The 27,512-nt window shown below is 44.1% G+C and overlaps 1 protein-coding gene across 1 annotated transcript in view; it reads right to left on the minus strand.

Moving 5' to 3' along the window:
* Window positions 1-277: 277 nt before the first annotated feature.
* PARP1 (poly(ADP-ribose) polymerase 1) overlaps window positions 278-27,512 on the minus strand; it is a 50,993-nt gene continuing 23,758 nt past the window's right edge. Inside the window, exons 6-23 of the mRNA XM_007936979.2 lie at window positions 27,085-27,201; window positions 26,180-26,356; window positions 23,769-23,919; window positions 21,509-21,649; window positions 20,356-20,598; window positions 20,004-20,072; window positions 19,575-19,707; window positions 16,717-16,912; window positions 12,924-13,052; window positions 9,508-9,591; window positions 7,506-7,628; window positions 6,870-6,998; window positions 4,135-4,233; window positions 3,516-3,668; window positions 2,331-2,458; window positions 1,475-1,536; window positions 814-928; window positions 278-359 (exon numbers count right to left, since the gene is read on the minus strand). Coding sequence (XP_007935170.1) covers window positions 278-359; window positions 814-928; window positions 1,475-1,536; window positions 2,331-2,458; window positions 3,516-3,668; window positions 4,135-4,233; window positions 6,870-6,998; window positions 7,506-7,628; window positions 9,508-9,591; window positions 12,924-13,052; window positions 16,717-16,912; window positions 19,575-19,707; window positions 20,004-20,072; window positions 20,356-20,598; window positions 21,509-21,649; window positions 23,769-23,919; window positions 26,180-26,356; window positions 27,085-27,201 — 2,331 coding nt within the window. The remainder of the gene's footprint in view (window positions 360-813; window positions 929-1,474; window positions 1,537-2,330; window positions 2,459-3,515; window positions 3,669-4,134; window positions 4,234-6,869; window positions 6,999-7,505; window positions 7,629-9,507; window positions 9,592-12,923; window positions 13,053-16,716; window positions 16,913-19,574; window positions 19,708-20,003; window positions 20,073-20,355; window positions 20,599-21,508; window positions 21,650-23,768; window positions 23,920-26,179; window positions 26,357-27,084; window positions 27,202-27,512) is intronic.

The raw sequence follows: 27,512 nt of genomic DNA on the forward strand, positions 1-27,512 counted from the left end.
CCCCAACTTTTCCTGCATTGTCAGTTATACCCCCAAGTGCCATGACTTGGAGGATAAAAGTATCCCCATCCCTAACCCTCCCCCTCCCCTCCCCCCCCAAACGGTAACAAAAAATAAAACACAAAACAAGGGATTTGAAAAGTTGGAGAAAACCTTTTAACATGTAACCATTTCTTCATATAAAATTAGCTGAGGTGTCTGATCAGTGAGTTGAATGTAAGCACGAGGCAAATCCATACCAGAGTCACTGGAGTGCGACTCAGCCACATGTCATGATTCACCACAGGGATGTCTTAAAATTGAATTTTAGTTTTAGCAGATATTTTAGATTTACCTGAGCAATATCATAGACAATGTACCTGGAGGGGAAGCATGTCAAGGAGAAACAATTTCACAACAGAGCACATATACACTGACCCCTCAGTGATACCAACCTAAGGATAGACAAAGTTCCCCAAGCTGGCAGGCTGCTGAGTTCTAACCTGAGAATTACTTTGAGGGCTTCTTTATGGGGTTGGGTGGTGCTCAGCCCAAACTTTCCCAGCTGTTGGCCTATCCAGGTTTCTATCAGACAATCCTTTGGAAATAAGGGGAAGGAGAGAAATCATACCCTTAAGCCAGTCTTATACAAGTGGAGAGTCAGATCTCTCATTCAGCATAGGGAGAGACCACTTAGGGGAAATACTTACCATGAAACACACTAAAGGATAATTTCTCATCACAGTCTTTCCCAGGTAAACTGACTACATATACACAACTCTACAGCTATAGAACACTCCTTTGGGCTCACACAACACACTCATGAAAGGATACTCATTATACAGTAGACAGGTGTCATTAATACCAGATGAAATCCCAGTCCCAAGAGGAACTTCAACACCATCCAGAGTAATACTAGCTGAAGGATCAGGGGTAGTTTTGCCCAAGCCTATAAAACAGAAGGTGGAAAAGATAATTGTGAGAACAGATGCTGAAAATGTTTCAGGGAGATGAGCTCTATTTTATGTTGGGTCTATGTGTTCATTTTAAAGACATACAAATCCTGTACTTTATCCTTCTTTCAAGTATAAAACTCAAGATTGCCAGGGGATCAGCCCTGATTGATTTTAACAAGAAAATAGTAGCAGCTCACTAAAGGGCCACATTTCCAATTCCAAGGCAGTTACTTCACCCAGGTAGTCAAAGGCCCTAAATCATCACGTTCAACAAACTCCAGCCATCCTGAATGCTCCAGGTGCCACTTCATCATGAAAAGACCCTCAGTGCTGGCAGTAGCTAAGAGTTGGGTCAAAGCCCAGACCCAATGCATATGGTACTGGTGCTCAAACCAAGATTTCCGAATGGTATCTGCCATACTAGCTACAGCCAAAGAGTGAAACTGTTTTTTTAATGAACTTCAAGCTGCTCAAGATAGCCTTTGGGGAAAAGAAGGGCCCCTCTCTGCATAGTCCACTCAGCAGCTGAAACACATTACCTTTGACGCTGTGCTTGCCCTTGGGTAATTTGCTGATGTGTGAAGCATGCTTCAGTTCATACCTAGCGAAGAGAGGATAGTCTAAGAAGACCCTCTTAAGGTAATAGGCTCTTAAATAAACAATTTAATCACTAGAACAAGGTCATGGGAGAAGATAGGCTCAATATCCCCAGAGAACCCCGTCCAGATTCACTGTTTTGAGCTCCCACTCAGCTTCAGAGACCGAGGTGAAGTTCTTTTAGAACAGTTTGTGCCCAGTGATCACTGCCATGAGGCCTTTTCCAAGGGAAGGTCCCATGTAGAGCTGCTCTGAAGGTATCTGTCCTTCCACAATAGCCTTAGAACCACTGGTCACTCGTCTATCACATCCTACTCTTTTTGGTTATAGCTGATAGGACCAAGGTGGACAACTGATCAAAGCTGGGTCAACAGGATTTTCTCCGTGGCAAATCTGGAACTAGGATTATGATCCCAGTTCAAGCTGGGGTGGTCTTCAGCCAAAAATGTAAACATATGGGAGACCAGAGGGTGATCCTCCCTTGTGCAAGTCAACCTCCCTGCTTGCTAGTTCACAGGATGAGTGAGCACTATCTTGGCTCTGGTTCTTTTCAGTTCTTCAGGCCTGCCTATCTTCTTGCCCTTGGGATTGGTATAGCATTCCTGTATCTCCCTTGTTCATTTAAACTGAACTGTTTCTGCTACCTACAGGAAGCATCCTAACTGGCACGTTCATTATCTGTGGTGAGGAATTTCCATGATCATCTCTCAGCCAATCTCCCAAGGGGGATTCTCCTTCCCACAGCCCATGCTATCTGTCCTCATCAAGTACCACAGCCTCAGAGCTAGGTTTACTTACATGTTTCCAAGAGCAACTTCTCCCAACAGGATTAATCCTATTGGGTCTCCCTGAGATGTATGGCAGTAGTTGGCACTCTTGGAGACCATGTCAGCGAAATAGATTCCTTTACCAAACATGTAGCCTGTCTGTAGGGTTGGAAAAGGGAAAATTGAAAACCTTCTAATGAGAAGTTAGTAGCAGCAGTTATTTACTGAGTATCTACTGTGACCAAGAACAAAACGGAATGCTTGAACATAGATATCCCAGGCATTAGTGAGCTGAAATGGACTGGTATTGGCCATTTTCAATCAGAAAATTATATGGTCTACTATATGCATGGAGTGACAAACTGAAGAATGACCTGACATTCATTATCAAAAAGAGTATTTCAAGATCTATCCTGAAGTACAAAGGCTCTAGCGATAGGATAATATCCATACAAAGAAAGGAGATGCATTAATACAACTATTATTCCAATGTATGCACCAACCACTAATACCAAAGTGTAAGAAATCAAAGATTTTTACCAACTTCTGAAGTCTAAAATTGACCAAACATGAAATCAAGATGTACTGATTATTACTGGTGATTGGAATGCAAAAGTTGGAAACAAAGTAGAAGAATTAGCAGTTGGAAAATATAGTGTGACTCATGAAACCTCTTTGCTTATCACTTTTGCAACTGTACAATGAGAGGCTCGAAAGACTATCCATGAGTTCCTGTCCAGCAGGTGACTAAGAATCCCTCGTACCTGCTTAACATTCAAAATCACATTTTATTTATGAAGAGACTAAGGCTCAGGGAGGCCACATGCTGGGAAGTTATCAGAACAAGGTCTAAACTCAGCTTGGCCTGGTGCAAAAGCTGGTCCTTCCACAACACCACATACAATCAGCATTTCATAGCAGGAACAGGACTCTTAACTTCTTTTGTTCCTGGCATTATGTTTGATAAATGTGCATCCATGCCATCAACAGAGTGAGGGTCAGGAGAATGAAGGGGAAGGTGTTCACCTTCAGGGCCTGGGGCTGTCTGTCACAGTCACCTTTCTAACCATAGCTGAAGCAACATTAACTCTATAAGCAAGGCCAGTGGTCACTGGCACCTGCACTTCTCACCTAAATATCTATCAATCTTTTTATGGAGAAAATGGCAGAGACAGGTCTTGCCACTCTCACACCCTACCCCAGGGCAGGCACATACCACAGGTGCTTCTGGTGGGGCGATCCGGAGACCCTGGGACAGGATCCCAGCGAAGTTGGTGGTCCTGGAGCCATGCCACAGCAGCCTCCGGTTGTGAAGCTGCCTGAAGGGCTTGTAGCGCTGGTTCTCCCCTTCACGTTCTATCTTAAAGATCTGGGAGGGGGCAAGGGGAGAAGGTAGAGGAAAGGTAAAAGAAGCCATTTGTTAATCTGGTTAACTTAAAGATCAGACCAAAAACTGGCGAACTGACCCATTGTCCTCAGAGCTAAAAAAGCCAAGGTTTGTTGCAGTATGTAAGGCTGTTTTCACTTAGGCTGGGATAGACTGACACAATTTCTTCAAGTCCCATCCGAAGAGACTGATTATCAAAACTACTACTACATGCAGCAGGCACACTTCAGCAGCTTTATCTTGGGCCTCTGATAATCAGATTTTCTGATTCTAAAACTGCTAGGTTTTGGGGAAGGAAACATTCTTTAAGACAGAATAAGAAGTCACCCCAGAACTATAAGATCACTAATTTTTGTACTTAACGGACAAATGAGTCCCTTCCACTAGTTATTTAAAGCAGGGGAAACTGGCAGGACATCAAAAAGGTTGAGGGAGAAAGGGTTCTCACATCAATGACTTCCAAGTCATAAGCATTGTGTGTGGTTGCATGAGTGTTCTTAACATACTTCCTGATGATCTCTGCTTCTTCAGAATCTCTGTCAACCACCTAGGAGGAAAAGCATCTCAGGATTAGTGCAAAGGAGACCCAAACAGAGCCACCCAGCGGCCCAGGCAGGCAGAACCAACCACAGGCTCAGCCGACGGCAGGTCAATACCACACCTCGGTGGAGGCCCAGGTGCAATCGCCAGGCAAAGCCAGGACTAGCGTCTCACTTCCTATCTGTGTGGGCTGCTTGAGTTTCTTTTTGTCTTAAGATTCCATGCTTTGGGATTATCAGGAAAGCTAGAAATATGGGGCTCACTGTCTGTGAACAGCGAAGTTCCAGCACAAAGAATGGGTTGAAGGCAATAGTCCAGTCCATGAAACCAAGATGGGCCCAGAATGCATCACACAGCCTAGACTGCTTCAAAACGTGCAAACTTCCCATGAAAAGCAGCCAGAATCGATCTACTTTGAAGGGATTTTGAGGACAGGGATGACTGTTCATGCATTTCTCAATCATCAGGGCACATTATCAGGCCAGACTCAGAGCATACAGCCAAGAAACAATTGTCAAATAGTTTAAACTTAAGCTATATTAAGTAAACAAGAGTGTATTATGAAAGAGCCTAGGTATGTTCTCTTACTCATATTCAAATTTCAGAAAAACTAGGAATCCTGGTTTTCCTCACTACCTCTTAATTGCAAGGCTTCAGAATTTTAAATGGAGAGATAATAACCCCTTTGGAGTCCCAGGAAGGATCTCTGGTGATATAGTGGTTAAGCCATTTGGCTGTTAACCAAAAGGTTGGTGGTTCGAACCCATCAGCTACTCTATGGAAGATGGGGCGGTCTGCTTCCGTAAAATCTTAGAGCCTTGAAAACCCAGTGGGGGTTGCTATGAGTTGGAATCGACTTGACGGCAATGAGTTTGGTTTGGTTTGGAGTGCCAGGGTGGTGCAAATACACTCCACTGCTGTTTAGCTTCTGCTAACAGTTTAGCCTCTAATCGAGGTTAGAAGCTACCCAGAGGTGTCCTGGAAGAAAAAGCAGGCCTGGAGATTTACTTCTGAGAAATCAGCCATCGAAAATCCTATGGAGCACAGTTCTACTCTGACTCACACGGGGTTACCAAGAGTTGGAATCAATTCGGCAACTGGCACTGGTAATGATCCCTTCAAAAAGAACCATCCCCACAATTTTCCCTCAAAGCACATAGCCCAGCAGCCAAACAGGCAACATGTGGTGCCTTATCCTGCGTGGTCCACAGGTCTGTGCTTTGTCCTAAGCAAGAAGCAAAGGTTCTTTTCAACAATGTATACACACTATGCCAGGCACAACAGAGAATAGTGCATTTAACCCTGGTTAACCCCTCAGGCAAGCCAGGAGCTGGGAAGACACACATCATCTGGTTGGCCTGGGCAGGGTAACTTCTCCTGAGCATCCAACACATCAAAGTTCAAAGACTAACCTCTCAAACTACTGTCCTGGGATAATCTTCAAAAGTTTAGAAGTCTTCTTAAAATCAAGTAATAGTTTAGTTTAACTAGTAAAGAATGTCTGTTTCAAGCATTATGCTGCTCTTTTAAGATTTATCTACTTGTGATCAAATTGACAACAGCAACTCAAAAGATTAGATAGGAACCACAGGGGACAGTGAGTTTACGTGAATGGGGGAGAACAACTCAGAAAACGAGGGTGAGAATGGTTGCACAACTGGAAGAATATAATCAATGTTACTGAACTGGGTAAGGAGAAACTATTGGTGTTTGTTTTGTTGTGTATATTCTCAGCAACAATAAAAGTAAAATAAATTATTTTAAAAAGTTCAAGGACTGTGTGTAAGCCACTTGAACCCCAGAAAAACCATTCTGAGCACTATATTCTTGCTACAGCTGCAATGAGGCATTTCCACTTCTGAAATGTAATACTGAAAACAACATGGTTCTAAGGTTCTTGCCTTGCCACAGAGTAACCCAAGACATAGCTCCTCTCTAGATTAAGAAGTCCCCCAACAAAATCAAACTCACTGCCATCAGGTCAATTCTGACTCATTGTGACCCCCTAGGGTTCCCAAAGCTGTAAATCTTTATGGAAGCAGATTGCCTCATCTTTCTTCCATGGAGCATCTGGTGGATTTGAGCTGCCAACTTTTTGGTTAGCAGCCAATGCCTTAACCACTACACCACCAGAGCTCGTTTAAGGAGTCTTACAACTTACAAACCTAGCTCTTAACCAAAAGGCTGGAGATTCAAGTCTACCCAGAGGCGCCTTGGAAGAAAGGTCTGAGGAGCTACCTGCAAAATATCAGCTATTGAAAACTCTGTGGAACACAGTTCTACTCGACACACATGGGGGTTTCCACAAGTCATGAGTTGACTTGATGGCAACTGGTCTCTAGATTAAGGGGGAAAAAGGAACTTTCTCTATGGCCCCTTGAAATTCAGTCTCTACAACAAGCTGAGGCTCTGGCTTGGGAGACTGCCTTGTAAACAGGTGCAGTATTTATAGATGAAATGCCTTGAAGTTCTCAAAAGACCCTCAGCAGCCATATCTGGGAACTTGTTAGAAAGGCAAAATCTCAGCCACGACATTTTGTTTTACAACAAGCTGTTCAGGTGATGCTGAGGTACACCCAAGTTTGGGAACCAATGCTCTTGTGATGAGAGGTTAAGGTACTTCAGAAAGAGCTGCCCTGTTACCTTTATCTCAGTTTTGAGCTTCTCATAGTTTACATCGATGGGGTCCTTGCTGCTATCCTCAGACCCACCCCTGAGCAGACTGTAGGCCACCTCAATATCCAGCAGGTTGTCCAGCATTTCCACTTTGGCCTGCAGGAGGCAAAAGACATACCCTGGGTTAAGTAACAGATGCCAACAGTGTCCAACACAAACTGACTCCAATACAGATGCGGAGGGAGGGACCTCTCAGCTGGTCAGGGATCGCTTGTTACCTGTCATTCATAGAGAATACTCACACGGATTTCCTGGAATGCTAATGATGGCTTGCTCCTCAGGTGAGGGGAGGGGTGGAGGCTAGAGGTCTTCCCTCTTGCACACCTTGATGACAGGTGGGGGCTTAAACTAAAGACACTATAAACCAGCCAGAAGCTATCATTAGCTGCCTTATGAGGCAGAGGGGAGGAAAGCAGAGAAGGATGGTGTCAGAAGGAAGACATTTTCCCTCTTGAATGGCTTTTTTCCCCAGATTGATTTGGTTGAGCAACAACAGGGATCCCATGATGTGGAAGGGGCAGGAGCAAGGGAGTATCTACCACCTGTGCCCTGCATCACTGCCTGGGACAAATGTGGCTCCCTGCTGAACCCCGTGCGGTATACCTGCACACTGTCTGCGTTGTTCAGGAGTGGGGGTTTCTTCATCCCAAAGTCGTGGGGGATAAGGGTGTAGAAACGATTTGAGAGATCCAGGATCTGGGAGTCGCTGCTGCCCTGGGACACTGCCTGCAGGGGAGGGAGGGAACAGAAGGAACAAGACTGTAGTAGTAGCTCTGAGCTCTCGACACTTGGCCAGGAAAGTGAACACTAGAGCTAAGCCCAGAGCTCAATACAGTGTGCACACAAGCCAGGAAACCATGGCCAAGTACCAGAAGATCACACCCTCCATCCTCAAACAGTGCACCACAACACACAAGGGGCTTCTCCCATAACATTTCATTTGCACAGAGAACTCTGTAATTATTTTAAAAAAAAAAAAAACCACTATACAAAATGTGACCTATATAGACTCTAGGTGCTGGGCTCATGAGTATTTTCTATATAATTTTTTTCAACTTTCTGTATGTTTGAAAATTTTTCATAATGCAATGGGAAAAACTCCCACTGCTATACAATTCGGTTGGGTCCTCTTCATCCACTGACCTTCATCTCTGAGGCAGGAGAAGTTACACTTTATCGCCCCTGAAAGTTCAGGTGGCAGGCACAGCCCAGCTGAGCTCCCTCATTGCATACGCTTAAACCAAAAACCAAACTCACTGCCACTGAGTCAATTCCAAGTCACAGCTTCCCCCTTCGGGTTTCCAAGGTGGTAAATCTTTATAGAAGTAGATTACCCAGTTTCCTTCCGAGAAGTAGCTGGTGGATTTGAACCACCAACCTTCTGGTTAGCATTCAAATGCCTTAGGCACTACGCCACCAGGGATCCCTGCATACACTTACATAGGGCCAGTAAGGGCTCCATGTGCAGAAGGTGCTCAATAAACGCACGCAGAGCTGGACCACTGGAGTATATCCTAGGTGCTCACAGGATAGTAAAGGGCCAGAGAGCTGGCACCATGCAGACCAGAAGCTATGTCTACCTCTCACTACGATATGGATGTCACCAAGTTGTTAACATCTACTTTAATGCAGTTTGCTCTATGAAATGGATAAAGATGCTCTTCTAGTCCTCCCACCTAAAGATTCTAAACAGGAAAAAGAGTTGGGCTGATGAAAGCCTTTCTAGTTCTCAGCAAGGACGAGATAAGGACCAGCTGTCACGGGATTTGACTGCTATGTTTCAGGGCCTCTCATCAAGCATGAGCTGATGAGCCAGAAAGTCCATCTTCTTGGTTCCCATTCACTTCCTGAGTGCTTTCTTTTGTCACAAGCCAGGCTGCACTCTACTCCCAAATATGAGCAAAAGCCTGCAGCCCCTCCAGGACGGTAGGACTGCTAAGCTTGAAGGTTCTGGGGCTGGTGGGGTTTGGTAGAGCTCAGCAAATGCTGAATGACTAATGGATTAAAATAAGGAAATATTTAGCCTTCTAATTGATGATTACCAAGTAAATGAAAAATAAACTTAGTCTAACTTTTAAGACCACATACACAATAAAATCAGAACATTTTTATGAGGTGGCTCCTGTTGCTGAGTCCATTCAAGCTGATTCCAACTCATAGCAACCCAATGTGACAGAGCTGAACTGCACTGCAAGGTTTCCTAAGTGGTGCTTTCTAAGAAAATTGCCAGATCTTTTTCTCCCAGAGCCACTGGGTGGGTTTAAACCACCAACCCTTTGGTACACAGCCGAGTGCTTAACCACTGCACCACCAGAGCTCCTATTTATGAGGCAGAAGAACCAAATTCTTCAAAAAGTTTTGTAGGGTGTTTATTACATGTCTGATTTGAAAACACTGCTCCTCATTAGTTTTCTAATTATACAAGTGGCCAGGCCCTTTTCATATTCCTTAGATTGAAAATTCTAAATCTTCATGAAGTACAGTTTAGTGCTTCTTGATGCCAATCCTCAGACAAGGAAAAGTCTGCTTGGGGTTGGTGGCCCAGGAAAGCCAGTATGCAGGTGTCAGCCATTCTTCGTAACCAAGAAGCCTGCCCTTCACTTACCTGCTGGACCTCACTGAGGATGGAGTACGCCGCCTGGATCTGCCTTTTGCTCAGCTTCCCCAAGGGCATCTTTTGGAGGTCAATCTGAAGAGAGAGAGAGAGAGAGAGAGAGAGAGATAGAGAGAGAGAGCGGGGATTTTTCCTTTGAAGCCAGTATCAATGGGCACCATGCATTGTGATGAGGGCAGCACTGGATTGGGTATAACTCAGGCTTCTTGGGCACTGAAGGAAACAACAGGAAGGATGCCCAGCCTTCCTGGGAGGGCTCAGTGACTCAAATTCCACAGTTAGCAGCCCAGCCCCAACTGCAAGGCAGGAGCGCATGTGAAGAGGATTCATGCTCACTTCAGTTACAGTTGGAACGAGCCATTTCCTTTCCTCTGCTTAGTTTTAAATTACCCAGAGCTTTTGGAAGAAGATACAGCATAATTCCCATCTAATTCCAAAGTGATGAAGCAGGTCAGTCAGTCTTGGCTCCCCATCTTAGGCAGCCCCCAGGGGCCCTTCTTAGGGGCCCCAGAGCCAAGGCAATAAATCTACTTTCCCTGGGTTTTAGGCTAGAAAATAAGAACCATAAAGGGGTGAAAATTATTTTTAAAAAGACACATACCTGGAGCATACGTATAATATTCAAATCAGTGGTATCTCTTTCAAATCAGTCAAACAAGAGGTTAGACATTTGTTCCTATAATGTATCTGTTAACAATATCTCAAGAACAAAGGCCAATAGAGGCAGCAGGCTTTAGAGGACAAGGCATGACATTTGCAGCCAGTGGCCTGGCCACCAGATAGCCAATGGCTCATCCACTCTGAGCTTTGGTTTCCCATTTGCAATATGGGACCGCCTTCCTCCAAAGACTGCCTAGCTCCCACTCTCTTTTGTGAGTGACCCTGTCCATATTGCTCGCTTAGCCCCCTGGGCCATTTCTGTGTTCAAACATCTGCCTGCCAGCAGGCTCCATGCTCTGCATCATGAAACATCTGTCCCTGTGGCTGTTCCCAGAATACCCATCTGAGCTCCCCAGGCCACACACCCCCACACCCACCTCTGCATCTCAGCACTTCCTGCAATACCTGGAACAAAGATACAGTTGAACAAGCATTCTAGAAATGGCACTATTGTGTGGATTAAATAGAAGGATGTGAAAAGTGCTCAGAAGGCATCAACCAAGGGCTAGCAATTGCTGCTTCTAATAAAACCTGAAGCCTTGGTGTTTATGCCTCTGGACGCTCCATCCCAGGACACATCTGATTTCTGGAAAGAGTTAGCAGGGAAGAAGGTGGACCATCTATTTTGGGCCAAGAATGAAGCATAATGAAACAGAAGGAACTCCAAAATGTGTTTTCATCCACGACGGCATGAGCATAGGAAGAGAAGATACTCTGAAGGGAACCACATTGCCCGAATGGTGTAATTCTTCTAACGTTTATTTTAAAAAGACAAGACCTGTACCTTTCAAAATGTATGCACTGGCCACAAGGACAAGAGAAGGGCTAAATCACCACAAACCACCCAACTCCTGGAAAAGCAGCTTGTGGCACAGGCATTGCTAGATTAGGGAGAAACTGTGATGCAGAAGTAGTACTTCAGGGTCAGGGACCTCAATCACAGCTACAGCCAGAGTGAGTCTTGTAAGGCTGCAGCCTGGTTGCAGCACAAACCTGTCACCTCCATGTGTCCTGAGCACCTGCTCCTAGGCCCCTCTGGCCCAGGAATCCCCTACCTCAAAGGGTTCCCCTTGCATGGTATGCCAGGTTACCATGTCAACTTACCCACATGGTTATCCTAATCCTTCTGGAAACCATTTGGCTGTAAGGCAGCATGCCCACTCCTCCACACACTTCCCACAGGTGACTTCCCCCACAGTGTCAGCAGTGGGAACCCTGGCTCTTCTATTCTTGCTAGCTACCTGTCTGAGCGCAAACAACTAAAAAATGTCATTCTACAGGAAGACTTGGATCTTCTGGTAGTAGTTGAGGCCTTCTATGAACCAGACATACCAGAGCATAGAGGCGCAGGATGACTCAAATGCTCTCTCCTTTCCCTAAGCTATCTCTGTCCCTCTCTCATATGCCCACATTTTGGGTGAGTCTGTCTACTAGTTGTTCAAGCTACTCAGACCTCCCAGACCGGAGGTCCAGTCAGAAGTCAGGCTATGTATCTACGTGAATAACCCCTGGCCATTTGCAAACCTGTCAGATGACATGTATGCTGTAAAAACACTAACAAGCTAAGCTCCCAACAGAGAGTACAGCCTAGCTTTCTATGGGGGTTGAGGAGGAAAAGGCTAAGTAGCTCCCATAGAAAGCAGCAGGATCATGAGTGACCCTGTGGAGAAGGGGTGGAATGGATAAGGCTGGCCAGTACCTCTTGCCTCCTCCCTGGGTTCCTGGTAACTTAGGACAAATGATTAATCCAACACGCTTCACCTCTTTTTGTTATGAACAGCTGGTATGGAACTATGTGATGAAGCACCTGGCAGAAGCTCTCTGCACCTCTGTTAGAACTGGTTACAGTCTTCTTTTACTATAAGTGGGCTGAGTCCTAGACTCCCTGAAAGTTCAGTTGGGCCATGAAAGAATGTCTACATATCCTATGCATGGTGACCAAAAGGAGAAAATGACAAAAAGGATGCAAGCAGGGTTGGAGGCCCAGGGCATCTCTCAACAACACAGCATGTTTTACAACAAATCAAATGTCTCTGTGCAAATGAGCAAGCACTCCAGGCCTGCTGGGGATTGAATTTTATCCCCCAAAGATATGCTGTACCCGTGAATGTGAACTTGTTTGGAAATAAGGTCTTTAAAGATGTTAACAGAGGTCAATACTGGATCTGAGTGGGTCCTAATCCTGTATGACTGATGTCCTTATAAAAAAGCAGAAGAGACACAGAGGATGGCGGCCATGTGAAGATGCACCTACAAGCCAAGGAACACCAAGGGCTAACCAGAAACTCAGAGACTACAAAGGATCTTCCCCTAGAAACTTCAGAGGGAACAGGGTCTGGTTAACACATTAATTGGGATTTCTAACCTCCAGACTGTGAGAATAAGTTTTTGATTCTATATGCCACCCTTTGGAAGAAGGAAGGGGCCATCCACTTCTCAAAGAATTGGCCAGTGAAAACCTCATGAACAGCAGTGAAACACTGTCTGATATATTACTAGAAAACCTTATGAATATGCCACACAGTGTATGGTATTTTGTTATGGCTGCCCTAAGGACTTAATACAAGGCCCTGCACTTATGATTTATCTAAGGCTGAAGAACAGGTAGGAGAAGCTGACATCCAATTTTTCCTATTTCTAAGAGAAAGAAACAAGAAAAGAAGAATAGTTGCAGAGCTCTTAACTGGTCCAGCAGTCAAACCATCATCTACAGCAAACACATAGGTAAAAGAATAAAGTGCAGTAACCTCATACTCCACCATGGCCTTCTTCATACTTTCCACATCAAAGATCATCTTAATGAGGTCTTGAACCGGCTTGGGGAGCCTGGACTTGGTGCCAGGGTTCACTGTCAGCTTCTTCACTGCCTCTTCATCCTTTAGAGAAAAAGATAATCAGTAAGAGATCCAGTTCTAACAACCCAGCAAAGTGGTGGTTGTGATTGGGGTATGGCCTGCAGATAAAGGATACAGGATGGAATGCCACCAGCAAAGAAGGCTGTGTGTTAACCAAAAAGTTTTGGGCAATGATTCCAAGGAGGAATATGCATGAGGATGTAAGTTGATCAGACACTTCCCACGTACTCTGTGTCCCCTTGGCTGCTCCAATTTCCCAGTTCAGCACCCACTGAAGCATTCAGCTCTGCATGGCTCTGGTCTGCAGGTGCTCCTGCTCCCTTTAGCACACCTCCACCTACTTACCCCCTCCCACCTGGGGACCTGCCTGCTGCCCACCACAGACAACCTGGAAGGGCTGGGAGCTGTGAGGGTGAACCTTAGCCCAACAGTGCACTGGACTGATGGACAAATTCTTCCCCCTTTCTCATGTACTTTCTCACCCAAGGGCTGGCTATAAAATCGTTTATACAGCCTTCGTGTAGTTCCAAAGGAGCTCTGGTGGTATAGTGGCTAAAGCATTTGGCTGCTAGATGAAAGGTCAGTGGTGTGAACTCACCAGTCATTACGTGGGCAAAAGATGAGGCACTCTGCTTCTATAACGATTTACAGCCTTGGGTACCCAATGAGGGTTGCTATGAGTTAGAACTGACTTGATAGCAGTGAGTTAGGTTTTGGTTTTTGTATAGTCCCAAAGATGGAGCAATCATTCTCATTTACGGCTAGCCAGCTTGTTGGCACTGAAATGCATCCTAGCATTAACTACTCTTCCTCCCCTGCCTCACTCCTTATCATTCACTCCCACTCCCTGGGGTTTTACTTCCTAATAAATAGTACTTAAGATTCTGTCAAAGTGCTAACCTGTGTCAGTGCTATGGCTGCTGCTGTTACTATTACTATTCTTCATGTTGACATACTGGGTTTTAAATGTACTCTTTTACCTTCTGGGTATAAACTTTATTGGAGGGCAAACTATCAATGGGTTGAAAACTCTTGTTTAAATGCATATGCCCTATGACCCAGTAAATCCACTTCTAACAGAAATAACCACAGAGGGAGGGACACAAATGTAGTTAATTCTTGTTATTTGCATTAGGTTATGTTCTATAAAGTCACTGTGAACATTAATTAACGGAAAACTGAACTCTTAGAGAAAACACAGGGGTTAGGTGAAAATGAGCCTGTGGTCATTTTCATCAAACAATCAATCCATAACCTTCTGTTTGTGTACTTCTGTTTAAACACACTTTATTTAAAATGTTTGTTGATTCATTAGCATTAAATTCCCAGCCAGTAACATTCTAATTCATACCTGGATGAAGCTTATTGAACAAGAATTTTCTCTTTAAAGCTTAGGAATACTAGACAGCACTTCAGCATGACATTGGAGGTCATTGTAAAACAGTGACATCACTTACAAGAAGAACAAAAATATGGCACCAAGCAGAGTGCAAAAAAGATATTTCTTTAAAGTATGAGAGGTGAAACAAGGCAAAGGGCTATCTATGTGATTTCAGCTGGGAACATATGCATCAGGCAACTCAAATATTTTGCTGCTTTGTACACATAAAACAAAGTGCTATATTGACTTTGGAGTGACAAATAAACTGTAGGAATTTGCAACTATGGAATCTCCGAATGAGAACCGACTGCACTATAGTTCAGCTTCATTAAAGCAAACAGTTAGAAATAATCTAAGTATGTAAAGGGGGTGGAGGTGGCCAGGAGTTATTTTGATAAATTATATATTAATGACCTACCTAAAGGATGGAATTCTATACAGTCTTTAAAATGCTTCAGACTGGCATATTTTAATGCAGTAGCTACTAGTCACATATGGCTACCAGGGTTTTGAAATGTGGCCAGTGTGAACTGAAATGTGCTATTTCAAATACACACCAGATTTCAAAGACTTAGTATAAAAAAATATAAAGTCTCTCAATAATTTTGTTTATTATTCTATTGAAGTGGTATTATTTTTGGATCTGCTCAGTTAAGTAATTTATTAAAATTAATCTGACCTATTTCTTTTTGCATTTTAAAATGTGGTTACTAAAAACCCAAAAATCAAATGTGTGGCTCACATTGTATTTCTATCCCACAGTGCTGCTCCAGATGACGGGGAAATGCTCCTTGTCCATTAGGGCAAAAAAGTGAGTGGCTAAAACCCAGTATGTAAGGCAGGGCTCCAATTTTGTGATGGGAAAAATACATGTGAAATGAAAGATGGAAAAAGACTTATGCCATGATTTTAACCGTGAAAGGCTAACCCTAAATGATTTTTATGTTCTTTCTCAAAAATTTCTAAAACAAATATATAACATTTCTGTAATCAGGAGTAAAAAAAAAAAAAAAGGTTAGTAGGGGCACTGTCCAGCCAGACCAAGTCTATGCAACTCTAAAGGTGAAGGTCTCAACTTCAAGATCATATCTAAGCAAAAATTAAATTCTATTTTGAATGGTGAGAGCGCAAGACGGTCTGCATAAACTAAAGAATTTCCTTTTTAAGACAGGCCTCAAGGATTCTAAATTAAAACATCTTTACCCACTTAAAAATATCTCTTCTTCTGAAAATGTCTTTTTTTTTTCCCCGATAATAGACTCTCCATATAAAAACAAGCAAGTATTTTGCCAAAGTAAAGGGCCATAAAAAACAGCAACCAAGAGACAACTGAAGGCTGCCTGTTAACAAACAGAGGGAGATTCTCAAACTACAAACATAGCTCTTTTGCTATCTTTTCTAATTTGAGACTTGCAGTCTTCTTTCTATAAGGATTACAGCCCTGGAAACCCTATGGGGAAGTTCTACTCTGTCCTATAGGGTCACTCTGAGCTGGAATTGACTCAATGGCAGCTGAGGAATCATGAATTACTCTGCTGTGTTTAAGTGCTGACTTCACAGACAACTGTAAAGCACAAGCACTGTTCTCACCTAGGCTTCATCTCATACTTCATTCCTAATTTGTCAGGTGTGACAGGGTGTTGGATTTTGTTAGATGTTTTCTCTCCATCTATTGAGATGATCATGTGGTTTTTGTCTTTTATTCTACTCTGATGGTATATTACATATTTATATGGCATGTAACAATGACTGAACCAACCTTGCATTCCTAGGATGAATCTCACTTGACCATATTGGGTAATTCTTTTTATGTGTTGATTTAATTTGCTAGTATTTTGTTGTGGATTTTCACGTCTACATTCGTAAGAGTTAGTGGCTAGCAATTTTCTTTTCTCTGGTAGTGCAGTGCCTAAGGCATATGACTGCTACCCAGAAGGCTCATGGTTCAAACCCACCAGTCACTCCTTGAAAGGAAGACTGGGCAATCTACTTCCATAGAGATGCTGCCTTGGAAACCCAGGAGGGGTCACTATGAGTTGAATAGACTCCACTCGTGAGTTTTTTTTGTTGTTGTTGTTCCTGTCTAATGTACTTTTGGTACCAGGGAATGACTGGTCTCAAAAGGTAAGCTGGGAATTTCTCCTTCTGCTTCTATTGTTTGGAAGAGTTTGTGAAAGATTACTGTTAATTCTTCTTTAAATGACAGAATTCACTAGTGACAGACACCATCTAGTCCATGATGAGGATTTCAAAGAGTAAGGTATCCCTTCCTCTAGTAGATCTAGATGCCATGTTAGTGATTACCTGGCCATAGTCAATCTCCAGAGGGTAGAATTTTTTTGGATATTTCGTGAAGTTCTTGGAGTGCCAGGCATTCCCAGTTTTTTCTTCATATAATTTCATAAAGTGCTCAATAGCTTCCTCCTTGGACGGCATCTGCTCCAGTTTGTTACTCCCAATCACTGTGCCCACACGGCCCCAGGACCTGAATATCCAGTACCTATTGGGAGTGGGAGAAAGGGAAAGGGAAGGTCAGAAACAAGAATGTGGGTCAGCTGGACATATTTCTGTATCAATTTCCCTTCCCTGACATTCCACCTGCAATGAGGTGAGGAAGAACTTCCAACATGCAAAAATGATGGTGGAAGAGAATTTTGACACAGAAGAACAAAAGGAACCCCCCTATTACAATGAAGGACCTTTATTTTATTTTTTATTAACCTGGGGGTTAAAATTAGGTTTAACGGTAGTGAATTTTTTTTGTTTTGCAAATCATATTAGCAAAGTATACCAAAGAATGCCAGCATCAAATCATTCTGTCAAAGAATGCCAGGTTACCTCTGATCTCACAGCCAAGTCTGAGGAATCCTGGGGTCTGCAGAATTTTACACAAACAAAACTCATTTCTCCCTCCAATGAAATACAATTAAGTATCACTTGGAAGTCATGTATTTAAGGAGATATAACCATTAAGGATGTACTCTAAATATAATGATGGCCACATGGGCCAAGATGCCACAAAATTAGGGCTAAGGTGGGTAATGAGGTGGTGGGAGCGTGATCTAAGCTATAACGTTCAATTTCCACCTCAAATCCCAGGTGCTATGCTGCTCAGCTTTGGGTGAGTTAATTTTCTTGGTAGAAGTAACAAAGACTTATTTTTTATGTAACATTAGATATTAATATACCATAAACCCAAATCCAAGGTGGAATACTTTCCCCCCCCATTTATTTACTTATTTTTAAATTTTATTGTGATTTGTGTGAAAGTTTACAGAGCAAATTCATCTTTCATACAGCAGTTCACATACACTGTCTCATGACACTGACTGCAATTTCCCACAATGCAACAGCCTTCCTTCTACTTCTTTCCCATAGTTACTTCTTCCCTATGTCCTACCTTCCCATGTACTCTACCCCTAAGTTAGACTTGTACATGCAACAGCCTTTCTATTCTCCCATGATTGATCTCTCCATGGAATGCCTTTAAGATAAAATCAGAGATCTCAAAAGAAAATTTGGGGCTTTCTTGGTTTTTTGGGTGATTGCCCTATTGAAACCCATTGCACCGAGTCGATTCTGACTCATAGCGACCCTACGTAGGACAGAATAGAACTGCTCCATAGGGTTTCCAAGACTGTAAACTTTACCGAAGCACACTGCTTCATCCTTCTCCCACAGAGCCGCTGGTGGGTTTCAACTGCTAACCTTTCAGTTAGTGGTCAAGTGCTTAACCACTGTGTCATAAGGGCTCCTTGCCCAAGGGTATGTAAATTTATTCTCTGCTGCGATTTTTCTGTGAAAATTTTTTATACTGACCCACGCTGAAAATTATTTCTGACACCAACAGCCCAAACTAAAAGTCAACAAATCTGTCACCAAAAAATGCATATATTCACAAATCTCATTAGAATTCAATAGGAAAAGTCCTGCTGTGTACCTTTCCACTTTGCCTGGAGACTTGTTCCGTACCTATGGTGAAGGGCAAGCCATTTACCAGATGAAGACTGTCCTGCCTGGAAACGTGCAGCTGCCAAAAGCCAGCCAGTCCCTCACCTTTGCCTGGGCCCTAGAAGCTGCCTATTTCCTCCATGTTAAGTAAAAAGAAACAACAGCAAACCCAAATATCCTGAGCAACTAGAGAGTCGAAAGTATTATTAAAGACTAAAGCTCGGCTCGGTGGCACAGTGCCTAAGGCATGTGACTGCTAACCAGAAGGCTGGTGGTTCAAAGCCACCAGCCATTCCTCGGAAGGAAGACTGGGCAACCTACCTCTATAGAGATACCACAGCAGAAATCCAAGGAGGGATCGCTATGTGTCATAACCAACTTGATGGCAGGAGCTCAGTGCCTGCCTAATTTTATTTACTTGAAAAGTTTAAAAATAAACATGCAAAGGCATTAGGAAAAAAAATCTAGATTCTTTAAGTGGCTAAAAGATTGTTGTTAGTTGCTTTTGAGTAGAATGAGAATCAGCCACCCAATGCATGCAGAGTAGAACAGCTCCATAAGGTATTCAAGGCTGACTTTTTGGTAGCAGAATACAGGTGCCCTTGGGTGGGCTCAAACCAGAACTATTTGCCTAGTAGTTTAGCACTTAACCATTTGTACCACCCAAGGATTCTGTGTGTGTGTCTATATATATGTTACACATATATGTTGTATCTATAATACTGAAAAACAAACAAAAAAACTCACTGCTGTTGAGTCGGATCCGACTCATAGTGACCCCTCCTTGGTTTCCGAGGCGGTAGCAGTACAGAAATAGATTACCCAATCTTCCTTCCGAGGAGTAGCTGGTGGGTTTGAATTGCCAGCCTTCTGGTTAGCAGTCAAATACCTCAGGCACTATGCCACCAAAGCTCCCGCATATGTAATGCATACATAGAATATATAATATGTATATAGTTAGAAGAATATGTACCACCACCACTTACCTGTAAATATTAGGCAGAAGGACCGCAATGCTACCCAGGGGTGAATAGTTTCCCCAGGCTCTTTAACTAAAGACCTTATGATATGTTCTCAGTCTTTGTGATTAGGTTTAATTCTCCATTTACATGTTTAATTAGCTTCAGTTTCACAAGGCTATACTGCCATACTAAACACTGTAGGACAGCCATAACTTTTATGGGACACTCTCTCCTCTTTCCCAAACATACCTGCTTTCTTTATCATCCTCCAGAAGTTGTAACTTGTAATAGGAGTTGGTTCCTTTGACAATGTCCACCAGGCCCAGGGTAGCACTAAAGACCTTCCCACCTTTCTCCAGGACATGTGCAGAATGTTCCAGACCTGTCATGAAGGTAAAGCTGCTACAGTTTCTCTATGGAGCGTAGGTACACTCAGGGAGAAGGGTTTTTTAGACCTTGGGGTTCACCTCTACCTGGATATACTAATACCACTAACAACACACAAGTGTTCTAAGGGACTGGGGAGGCTGTGAGGGAGGTGCAAGGATGAAGGAACTGTCCCACTCTCACCAGGAGCACTGTAGGAGGAGCCCAGTACAAGGTGAGAGTTCAGCACAAGCACTCCTCTAATCAATGGTGTGGGAGCAGCCCACTCACCCAACCTATCTGCTCACTTACCAGAATCAGGATCCACAGCTGCTCCTCCTTTAAGAGTCAACTTCATTCTCTTTTCAGATTTGTTGTTACCTTTGACAGGGACACAGAAATGTGAACATTAAGTTTAAAATAAACCAACAAGGACAGGAGAAGGGCAAATGAGCTCTTTGCACTTTCCTTGTTCCCCAGCTTGGCATCTGGGTGCAGCCCCCGACCACCCTAAAGCATCTGCCATTTTCTGCCCAGTGGGAATGCAATGAGCAAAACTGGTCTGGGCAGCATCCCACAGACCATTTCAAGGGGAAGCTCCAGACAGCAACCTGGCTGGGCCGGGCAATGCCCATGCCTTGTGGGCGGACTGAAGTGCCTTCACCTTCCTCCTTGATGGGGGCCTTGCTCTTCTTGGGTAGTGCAGCCCCTGACTTTGCTTTTGGGGCCACTGTTTCAACAGGCTCCGTCTTCACCTCAGCCCCCCAGGGGGACAATATGTGCACTGAGAGCAACTCCTGAAGGCTCTTGGTGGAGCCTGAGACATCCTGGAGGAAATCCTCAGACACAACACGAATGTTGGCTTCTTTTACTTCTTCCATCTTCTTTGTCATCTTCTCCACCTCCTCTGTTCAAATTAGGGTCAAGGGGTGCGGGTGGAAAGAAAGGACCAAACAGCAAGTTTAAAACTAAACTTCAACCTCAAATTACTACAGTGATTATTTATTGAGTACTTCCAAACCCTCCAGGAGTCCCTGGGTGGTGCAAATAGTTAACATGCTTGGCTGGTAACTGAAAGGTTGGAGGTTTGCGTCCACCCAGAGATGCCTCAGAAGAAAGACCTGGAGATGTACTTCTGTAAACTCTGCCATTGAAAACCCTATGGAGCACAGTTCTACTCTGACACTCCTGGGGTTACCATGAGCTGGAGTCAACTTGATGGCAACTGGTAGTATTGATGTTTTTCTAATCCCTTATAGCATGCATAGTACTCCTTTCCTGCCAAATCTAGTCCCCTCTGTGTAAGGTATGATGAGTTACGGCAGCTTTCTCCAAACCAGTTCCACTGAATGAGATGTGAATAGGCACTGCAAAGAAAAAGAACCCTGAAGTCACAAATACATGTGGTCTTGGAGATTTATGTCATCAGCATAAGGAAGCTGAAAAGAAATCTGTTTATTTTTATGTAACTCTGCATTTTCCAAACATACTTGAGCTGTGGACTTTTGTTTTGGCTGTGAACCCACTAACATCTTGTGGAATAATGCTGGGTGGTGAGAATAGTAGCTTACAGTCTTTAGCTGGGGATATAGGACATGTATGGATATATGCTACAATGCAGAGCAGCAACGCAAAGTACTAACACACTGGTTTCCCTTTGTTAAAAACCTGAATAACAATAATAATGATAAGAAATTACACATTAAGAGCCACCTATGTGTGACACATTGCAATAAGGATTCTCCTCATTTATTCCTCACCATAATACCAAGAGACAGACAGCAGAACCCCTGTTTTACAAAGAAGTGGACACTCACTCTTGGTGCTGATGCACACGGAGGCCTTGTTGGCTGTCCCAGTCAACTTGCCCCCGAGCTTCTCGATCATGGCCTTCATTTCTTCCTTGTTCCGTGACAGTTTCCCCAGAGTCATGATCTTCATATTGGACAATGGCTTATCTGGGATGGAAGACAACCATTAGGTAGGCAGGGCCAACTCTAGAGATGTTGCCAGGGAGAGATGGGGGAAACAGGAAGTCACTAGGCAGCTCCTGGGAGCGGGGGCACCACATCAGGTGCAGGGTCCCTGGATGGCCTCAGCATCCTGCTCATCAACTTCTCAAGGAAAGGCTTATGAAAAGTAAGTGACGGTGAGTAGGGAAGCAGAGTCTACGAGGAAAGGAAACTACTAACTGGGAGCGAGCACATACACCTTGGCAGAGATGACCCACTCAGGCAGGGAAGATGGCAGGAAACCATGCTGCTCCACACACAGGTCAGTGGCCATGGTCCTGGAAAAATGGGGTGACTCTGGGCCTGCCTGCTCCAGGGATTAGGAAGCTATGTGTAGGGAAGAAGCTCAGGCGACTGGCAGGAGAAGATGAGGTCCCTTTTATTATTCTCCTCCCATCCTCTGTCTAAAGACAAAAGGCAATTCTCATGCAATACTTATTAATGAGTCCCATTACAAAAATTACACAATCCATGACAGTCACTAAAACTTCTGGTCAACAGATCACACTGAGTTGACAGAACTGACCCAGGCAGGAAAATCCCAGGACAGGCGTGGGCCTTTTATCTGCTGCAAAAGGAGATGCAATATTGGGGACAAATTTCTAGAATAAGAAATGCTAGAGGGAGAAGTGCTTCAAGCCTTCCCTGGGATGACAAATAGGGACACCAAACAGAGTTTAAATGAAAAGCAGCTGAGGCTTCCACATAGAACAAAAACAACTGTGTGTGAATTACAAGTGAGGGGAGAGCAGAGGGGGCTCTTGGGGTAGAAGCCAGAACAGGCCCACTTGCACACACTTGGACATGGGCCTGATTCAAGCGGTAGGCTGGATGCATGACTGATCACCCACACACTCACCCTAGTGACCACTGGCCCCAAGCAGATAGACATGTTCAGCTAGGTGTCGGTTTGTGGCTGAGGATGGGAACAAGGTCACTAACACACACGTGTTTAGGGACAGAACATGTATCCTTCACCCATCAAAATCATGGCCTTAACTATTAGAATGTGCCATGGTTCTCTGATTAAACAAAGATATATTCATTCCCTGTTCTTTGTTGGCATATTCCTCACAAAAATGAATCAGTAACTTCCTCTGACTCTGCATTTAAGAGATGAAAGCATAGTACCAGGCTCAGGAGGACTGACTGGCACAAGTCTTCCCAAAATCAGGAAAGGGAGATCTAAGATGGTGCCGTGCAGGGCAGAGTTAAACAGCATATTTTGAATATCTTCCAGGTAAGGCTGTCCTACTTTGGCTTTCTTAGGACGTCCTCTAGCATCCCAGAAATGACAACAAAGTCATTTGTTGCCCATTATGCTTTCAGAATGTTTATGGCAAAGAGTCCCTGGGTGGTACAATCATTTAAGGGCTTGGCTACTAACTGAAAGACTGGCATTTGTCCTGACACTCTGGCCCCTAGTCACCCTTTGGGCCTGGAAATGAACTCATTCCTATGGCTTAACCTTCAGTCAAACAACAGACAGGCCTACTATGTGAATAATTACACCAGAGGTACACTCCTTAAAACAACCAACCATGGCAGATCAGAAAGGCAGCATTTATGCAGGGCTGCACAGGAAACAAGGACACAGGGAAAAGGTAACCACAGGGAGGAAGTGGGAAAAGAGCTGTTACATTGTGAGGATTGTAATCAATGTCATGAAACAAATGTATATAAACTGTTGAATGGAACATGAATTTACCCTGTAAACTTTCATCCAAATCATAATAAAGTTTAGGGAAAAAAAGGTTGGCAGTTTGAAGCCACTCAGAGGTATCTTGGAAGAAAGGCCTGGTGATCTGCTTCTGAAAGCCCACAGCCTTGAAAAGTATATGGAGTGCAGTTCTACTCTGACACATGGGGAGTCACCATGAGTTTGAATCAACTCAATGGCAATTTGGGCAGGGGGTGGGGGGAAGATGGGACAAAGAGAACCCAAGAGGATGGCCTTATCACTGATTCCGTGCCAGTGGAGAACAGTGGACAAATGCATCCCACGGAGCAGCTCTGAGATGAGGCCCTCCACCCCAGCCCCGCCACATTTAGTCCTGGGCTGTACCTGCTGGAGCAGAGGAGTTCTCAGTAGCAGGCGCCACAGCTGTAGAGGGTGGGGCTGCTGCTGCCGCCACTGGGGCGCTGGTCTCTGGGGGGAAGAGACGGTCCTGCTTTTTGATTTTCAGTTTTTTGAGGTAAGAGATTTCCCGGAATTCCTAAAGAAAACACATTTCCGTTATTAAGAAACCAGCTCTCCAATAGAGCAGAAGGGATCAAGACTGTCCACAAATAACCTGTTTTTTTCTGTTTTCAACAAAGAATAACAGAAAAGGGTTTAAAAAAACAAAGCTTCTTGTGAGAAACACAGCATCACTGTTGCAAGAGTATGTATTTAATGGAATTACTCTAATACTCTTAAATGTAATATAGCTGGTGTTCTTGTTACCTAGTGCCGCTCTGATAAGAAATATACTACAAACGGGATGGCCTCGACGAACAGGAGTCTATTCTTACAATTTGGAGGCTTTAAGTCCAAGTTCAAAGTGCCAGGCTTTAGGGGGTAGGTGAAAGCCCCTCAACCTTGGGGTCCAGTTCTGCCTCCTGCTCCCGGCCCACTGAAGCTAGAGGCATTTCTTCACTCTGACAGCTGCTGGCAGCTGAGGTTGAGAAGCTCCAAGGTTGACAAGTAAAAAGGCACAGTCCCGATGTTACCAAACCACACGGCAGGCCATTAACTTAAGTCCATTATAAGTCCCAAGGTTGGCAGAGCATAGCAGGCTGCTGAGCAACAACAAAGCTACATGCAGGGTCCAAGCGTGCCATAGGCTAGAGACCATTCTCAAAGGCTTCTCCTTATGTACAGGAAGCAGTCCACATCCCAAAGGCAGCTACTCAGCTGCCTGTGGTAGATCCCACCATGGAGTTGATTGCCAGTCTCATCATGGGGATTAACTACCACCAGCTGCCCAGCCACTCAACCAGGCCCAGCCAAGCTGACACACAAACATACCTACTACAGCTGGTATTGTGGCTACCAAAAAGCCAAACCAAACTCACTGCTATCAAGTCAATTCTTACTCAGAGTGACACTGGGTTCTAAGACTGTAAATCTTTATGGAAATAGATTCCCTCATCTTCCTCCCACAGAGCGGCTAGTTAGTTTGAACTGCCAACCTTGTGGTTAGCAGCCAAATGCCTTACGTACTGTGCCACCAGATCTCCTTGGTATTGTGGCTACAGGCCCATTAAATAAACAATGATCTCTCCTAGAATGGACATCAAAGGAAACCAAGATAATTTCCTTTCCTCCCCAGAAGAAAGAAAACTAGATGCAGAGTACCCCTAAAAGAGTAAACATTCACTAAAATCTTTCTGTGAGCACAGTTCATTCTTTATAGCAAGTAATTTACAACAAGCCTGCTGTAAGTGGTTGCTCCATAAATGTCAAACACACGAAGCTCACTCAGGCAAACACCATAGTTCTACGCTGCTAAACTTTCATCTAATCAAGAAACAGCCCTTCCCTGCCATGTCCATGTTCAGTGAACACTGCTTGCATGAAAACGGTTGCAGAACTGTAAGGGTGGGGGTGGCTGGGGGAAGAGTGCTATGGTCAGATTGTTAGACTGCTTAAGGCAAAGTTCAGAGAAAAAACTGCAGGAGACTATGATTATGGTAGTGGACATAGGAGGCAAGAAACAAAGAAAGCTCCTGCCAGAGGGGCAGGGGAAAAGGAACTTCAGTTTTAAACACTGAGTTGGTGGTGCTTTGAGGACACCCAGTAACAATTATGTGCCAGTCACCACTAAATGCTCAACACCCCTAGGAGTAAACACAGGGAGTTAGGGAACTTGACTAAGATAAAATCCCAAACCCAATGAACACAGAGCTACAACTCACTCAGATTCCAGCTGTGCTGTGTCTGAGGGCAAAGATGTCCTTTCAGTAGCCTGTACCCCAAGGACACTGCCAGGTCCCCCTAGCACATGATCCAAATACCCCAGGAGTTCCATATGTAGCTCCATTAAAAAAAAAAAAAAAGCTCAAGAATAGGAGATATTTGAACTTCAGACCCAACTCCCTGCCTCTAGCGCTAACGCAAAGAAATGTCCTTAAAGAAAGCTCTCCTAACAGCAGATTATCCATTTGTTCACCATTATGTTCTCTGTGCCTAGAATAGTGCCTAGCATATAATAGGCATTCAATAAACAATTTAAAATGATTCATGGTCTGTGCAAGCAAGAGAATTTTACACCAATTGGACACATCTGTGCTCTAGTTAGAAGTCTGTTAACTCTACATTTGTATAGTTTGCAAACATTAGGATCTATAATACAATTTTATAATCAGATAATGATGGGCCTAGCTGTGAAGAAGCCTGAGAAATACTACACTGTCTTGGTGACCTGGAGTGTCGTCAAGCCCAGAGAGTAAGAACCAAACTCCAGCACCACTCTACCCCCAATTACAACTTACCTTTGGGGTTACCCATTCCTTGCGGTTGGGTGTCTGTGTTTTGACCATACACTTGGTCCAGGCAGTGACATCCCCAGTACAGTAATAGGCATTGCTCTTGAAGACCAGCTGGCCCGAGCATTCCTCGCAGGGAAGTAGGGCACCAAATACCATCCCATCAGCTACTCGGTCCAAGATCTGAAGCCAATAAAAGAACATGTCAGAGAGAAAAGGATACCTTAAGGGACATTTACTGATGTAGGATGAAGAATCTGCATAAACTTTACTCACTAAAAAAGGAGGCAGATGGTCTAAGGGCTTGCCCTGAGGCTCTTTATCACCCCCAGGAAGCTGATTTACACTCGGGGCTTAGGTTTTTATACTTTAAGAGACTTATTTCCATGTGTGCTACATCCCTGCAACTCCCCCACCCTTTAGTGATTTAGGAATAAAAGCAGAGCCCACAACACCTGCCATTCCTGAACAAGGTAGACTGTCAACCTCAATTCCAGAAAGATGTTTGGGTAGGAGCTACCTGGAGAACTGGGGAGATGCTGGCACTCCACCTTTCACCAGGGGTCTCTACTCCCTCTGCAGACCTGGCAGGCCTTTGGGGAGTTTGAGCAGAGAGCGCCTTAAACCAAAGTATGTAGCAGGAAAACAGACAAATATACAGTCCATCTCAGTGCTCCTGAGAATTCTACATTCAATGTTAACATGCAGAAGATGGCTGCTCCATCCTGACCCTGGGAAAATGGTTATTACAATGGTAATGATGAATGCAAAACACAACTACGTAATTCTCACTCCTTGCAGTTAATACATGCAGGTGTTTACATGAGGATCTCCCACACATCATTAGAACATCACTCCACAATGCCTGGAGTCATCACATATGTGACCCAATTAACACAAGGGTAGCTCACCGCTGACTCCCCAGAAGGAACTTGCTGCTTGTTGAAGATGAGTAGCTCCTTTAGGTCATTCGTTGAACACACTTTCTTCAGCTCATCCTTGATGTTCCAGATCAGGTCGTTCTGGGCCTATGGACAAGACTCAGCCGCTAAGGGACCAACTCTCTTCAAAGGCAAAAATCCAACCAGGAGACAGATTCTATCCCTGGTCTTTTTTCCTTTTTTTTTTAAATTGTGATTTGGGTGAAGATTTACAGAGCAAATTCACTTTCCATACAGCAGTTCATATACACTTTGTCTCATGACATTGACCACAGTTTACCACAATGCAACAGCTCCCCTCCTACTTCCTTCCCATAGGTACCTCTTCCCAGTGTCCATCCTCTATGCACTCCTGCCCCCTGAGCTGTCTTCCTGTGCATAAGCAGCCCTTCTTTCTC

The sequence above is a fragment of the Orycteropus afer genome, unplaced genomic scaffold, assembly GCF_000298275.1.
Source record: "Orycteropus afer afer isolate SDZICR_OR568_19922 unplaced genomic scaffold, OryAfe1.0 scaffold00039, whole genome shotgun sequence".
NCBI lineage: Eukaryota > Metazoa > Chordata > Mammalia > Tubulidentata > Orycteropodidae > Orycteropus > Orycteropus afer.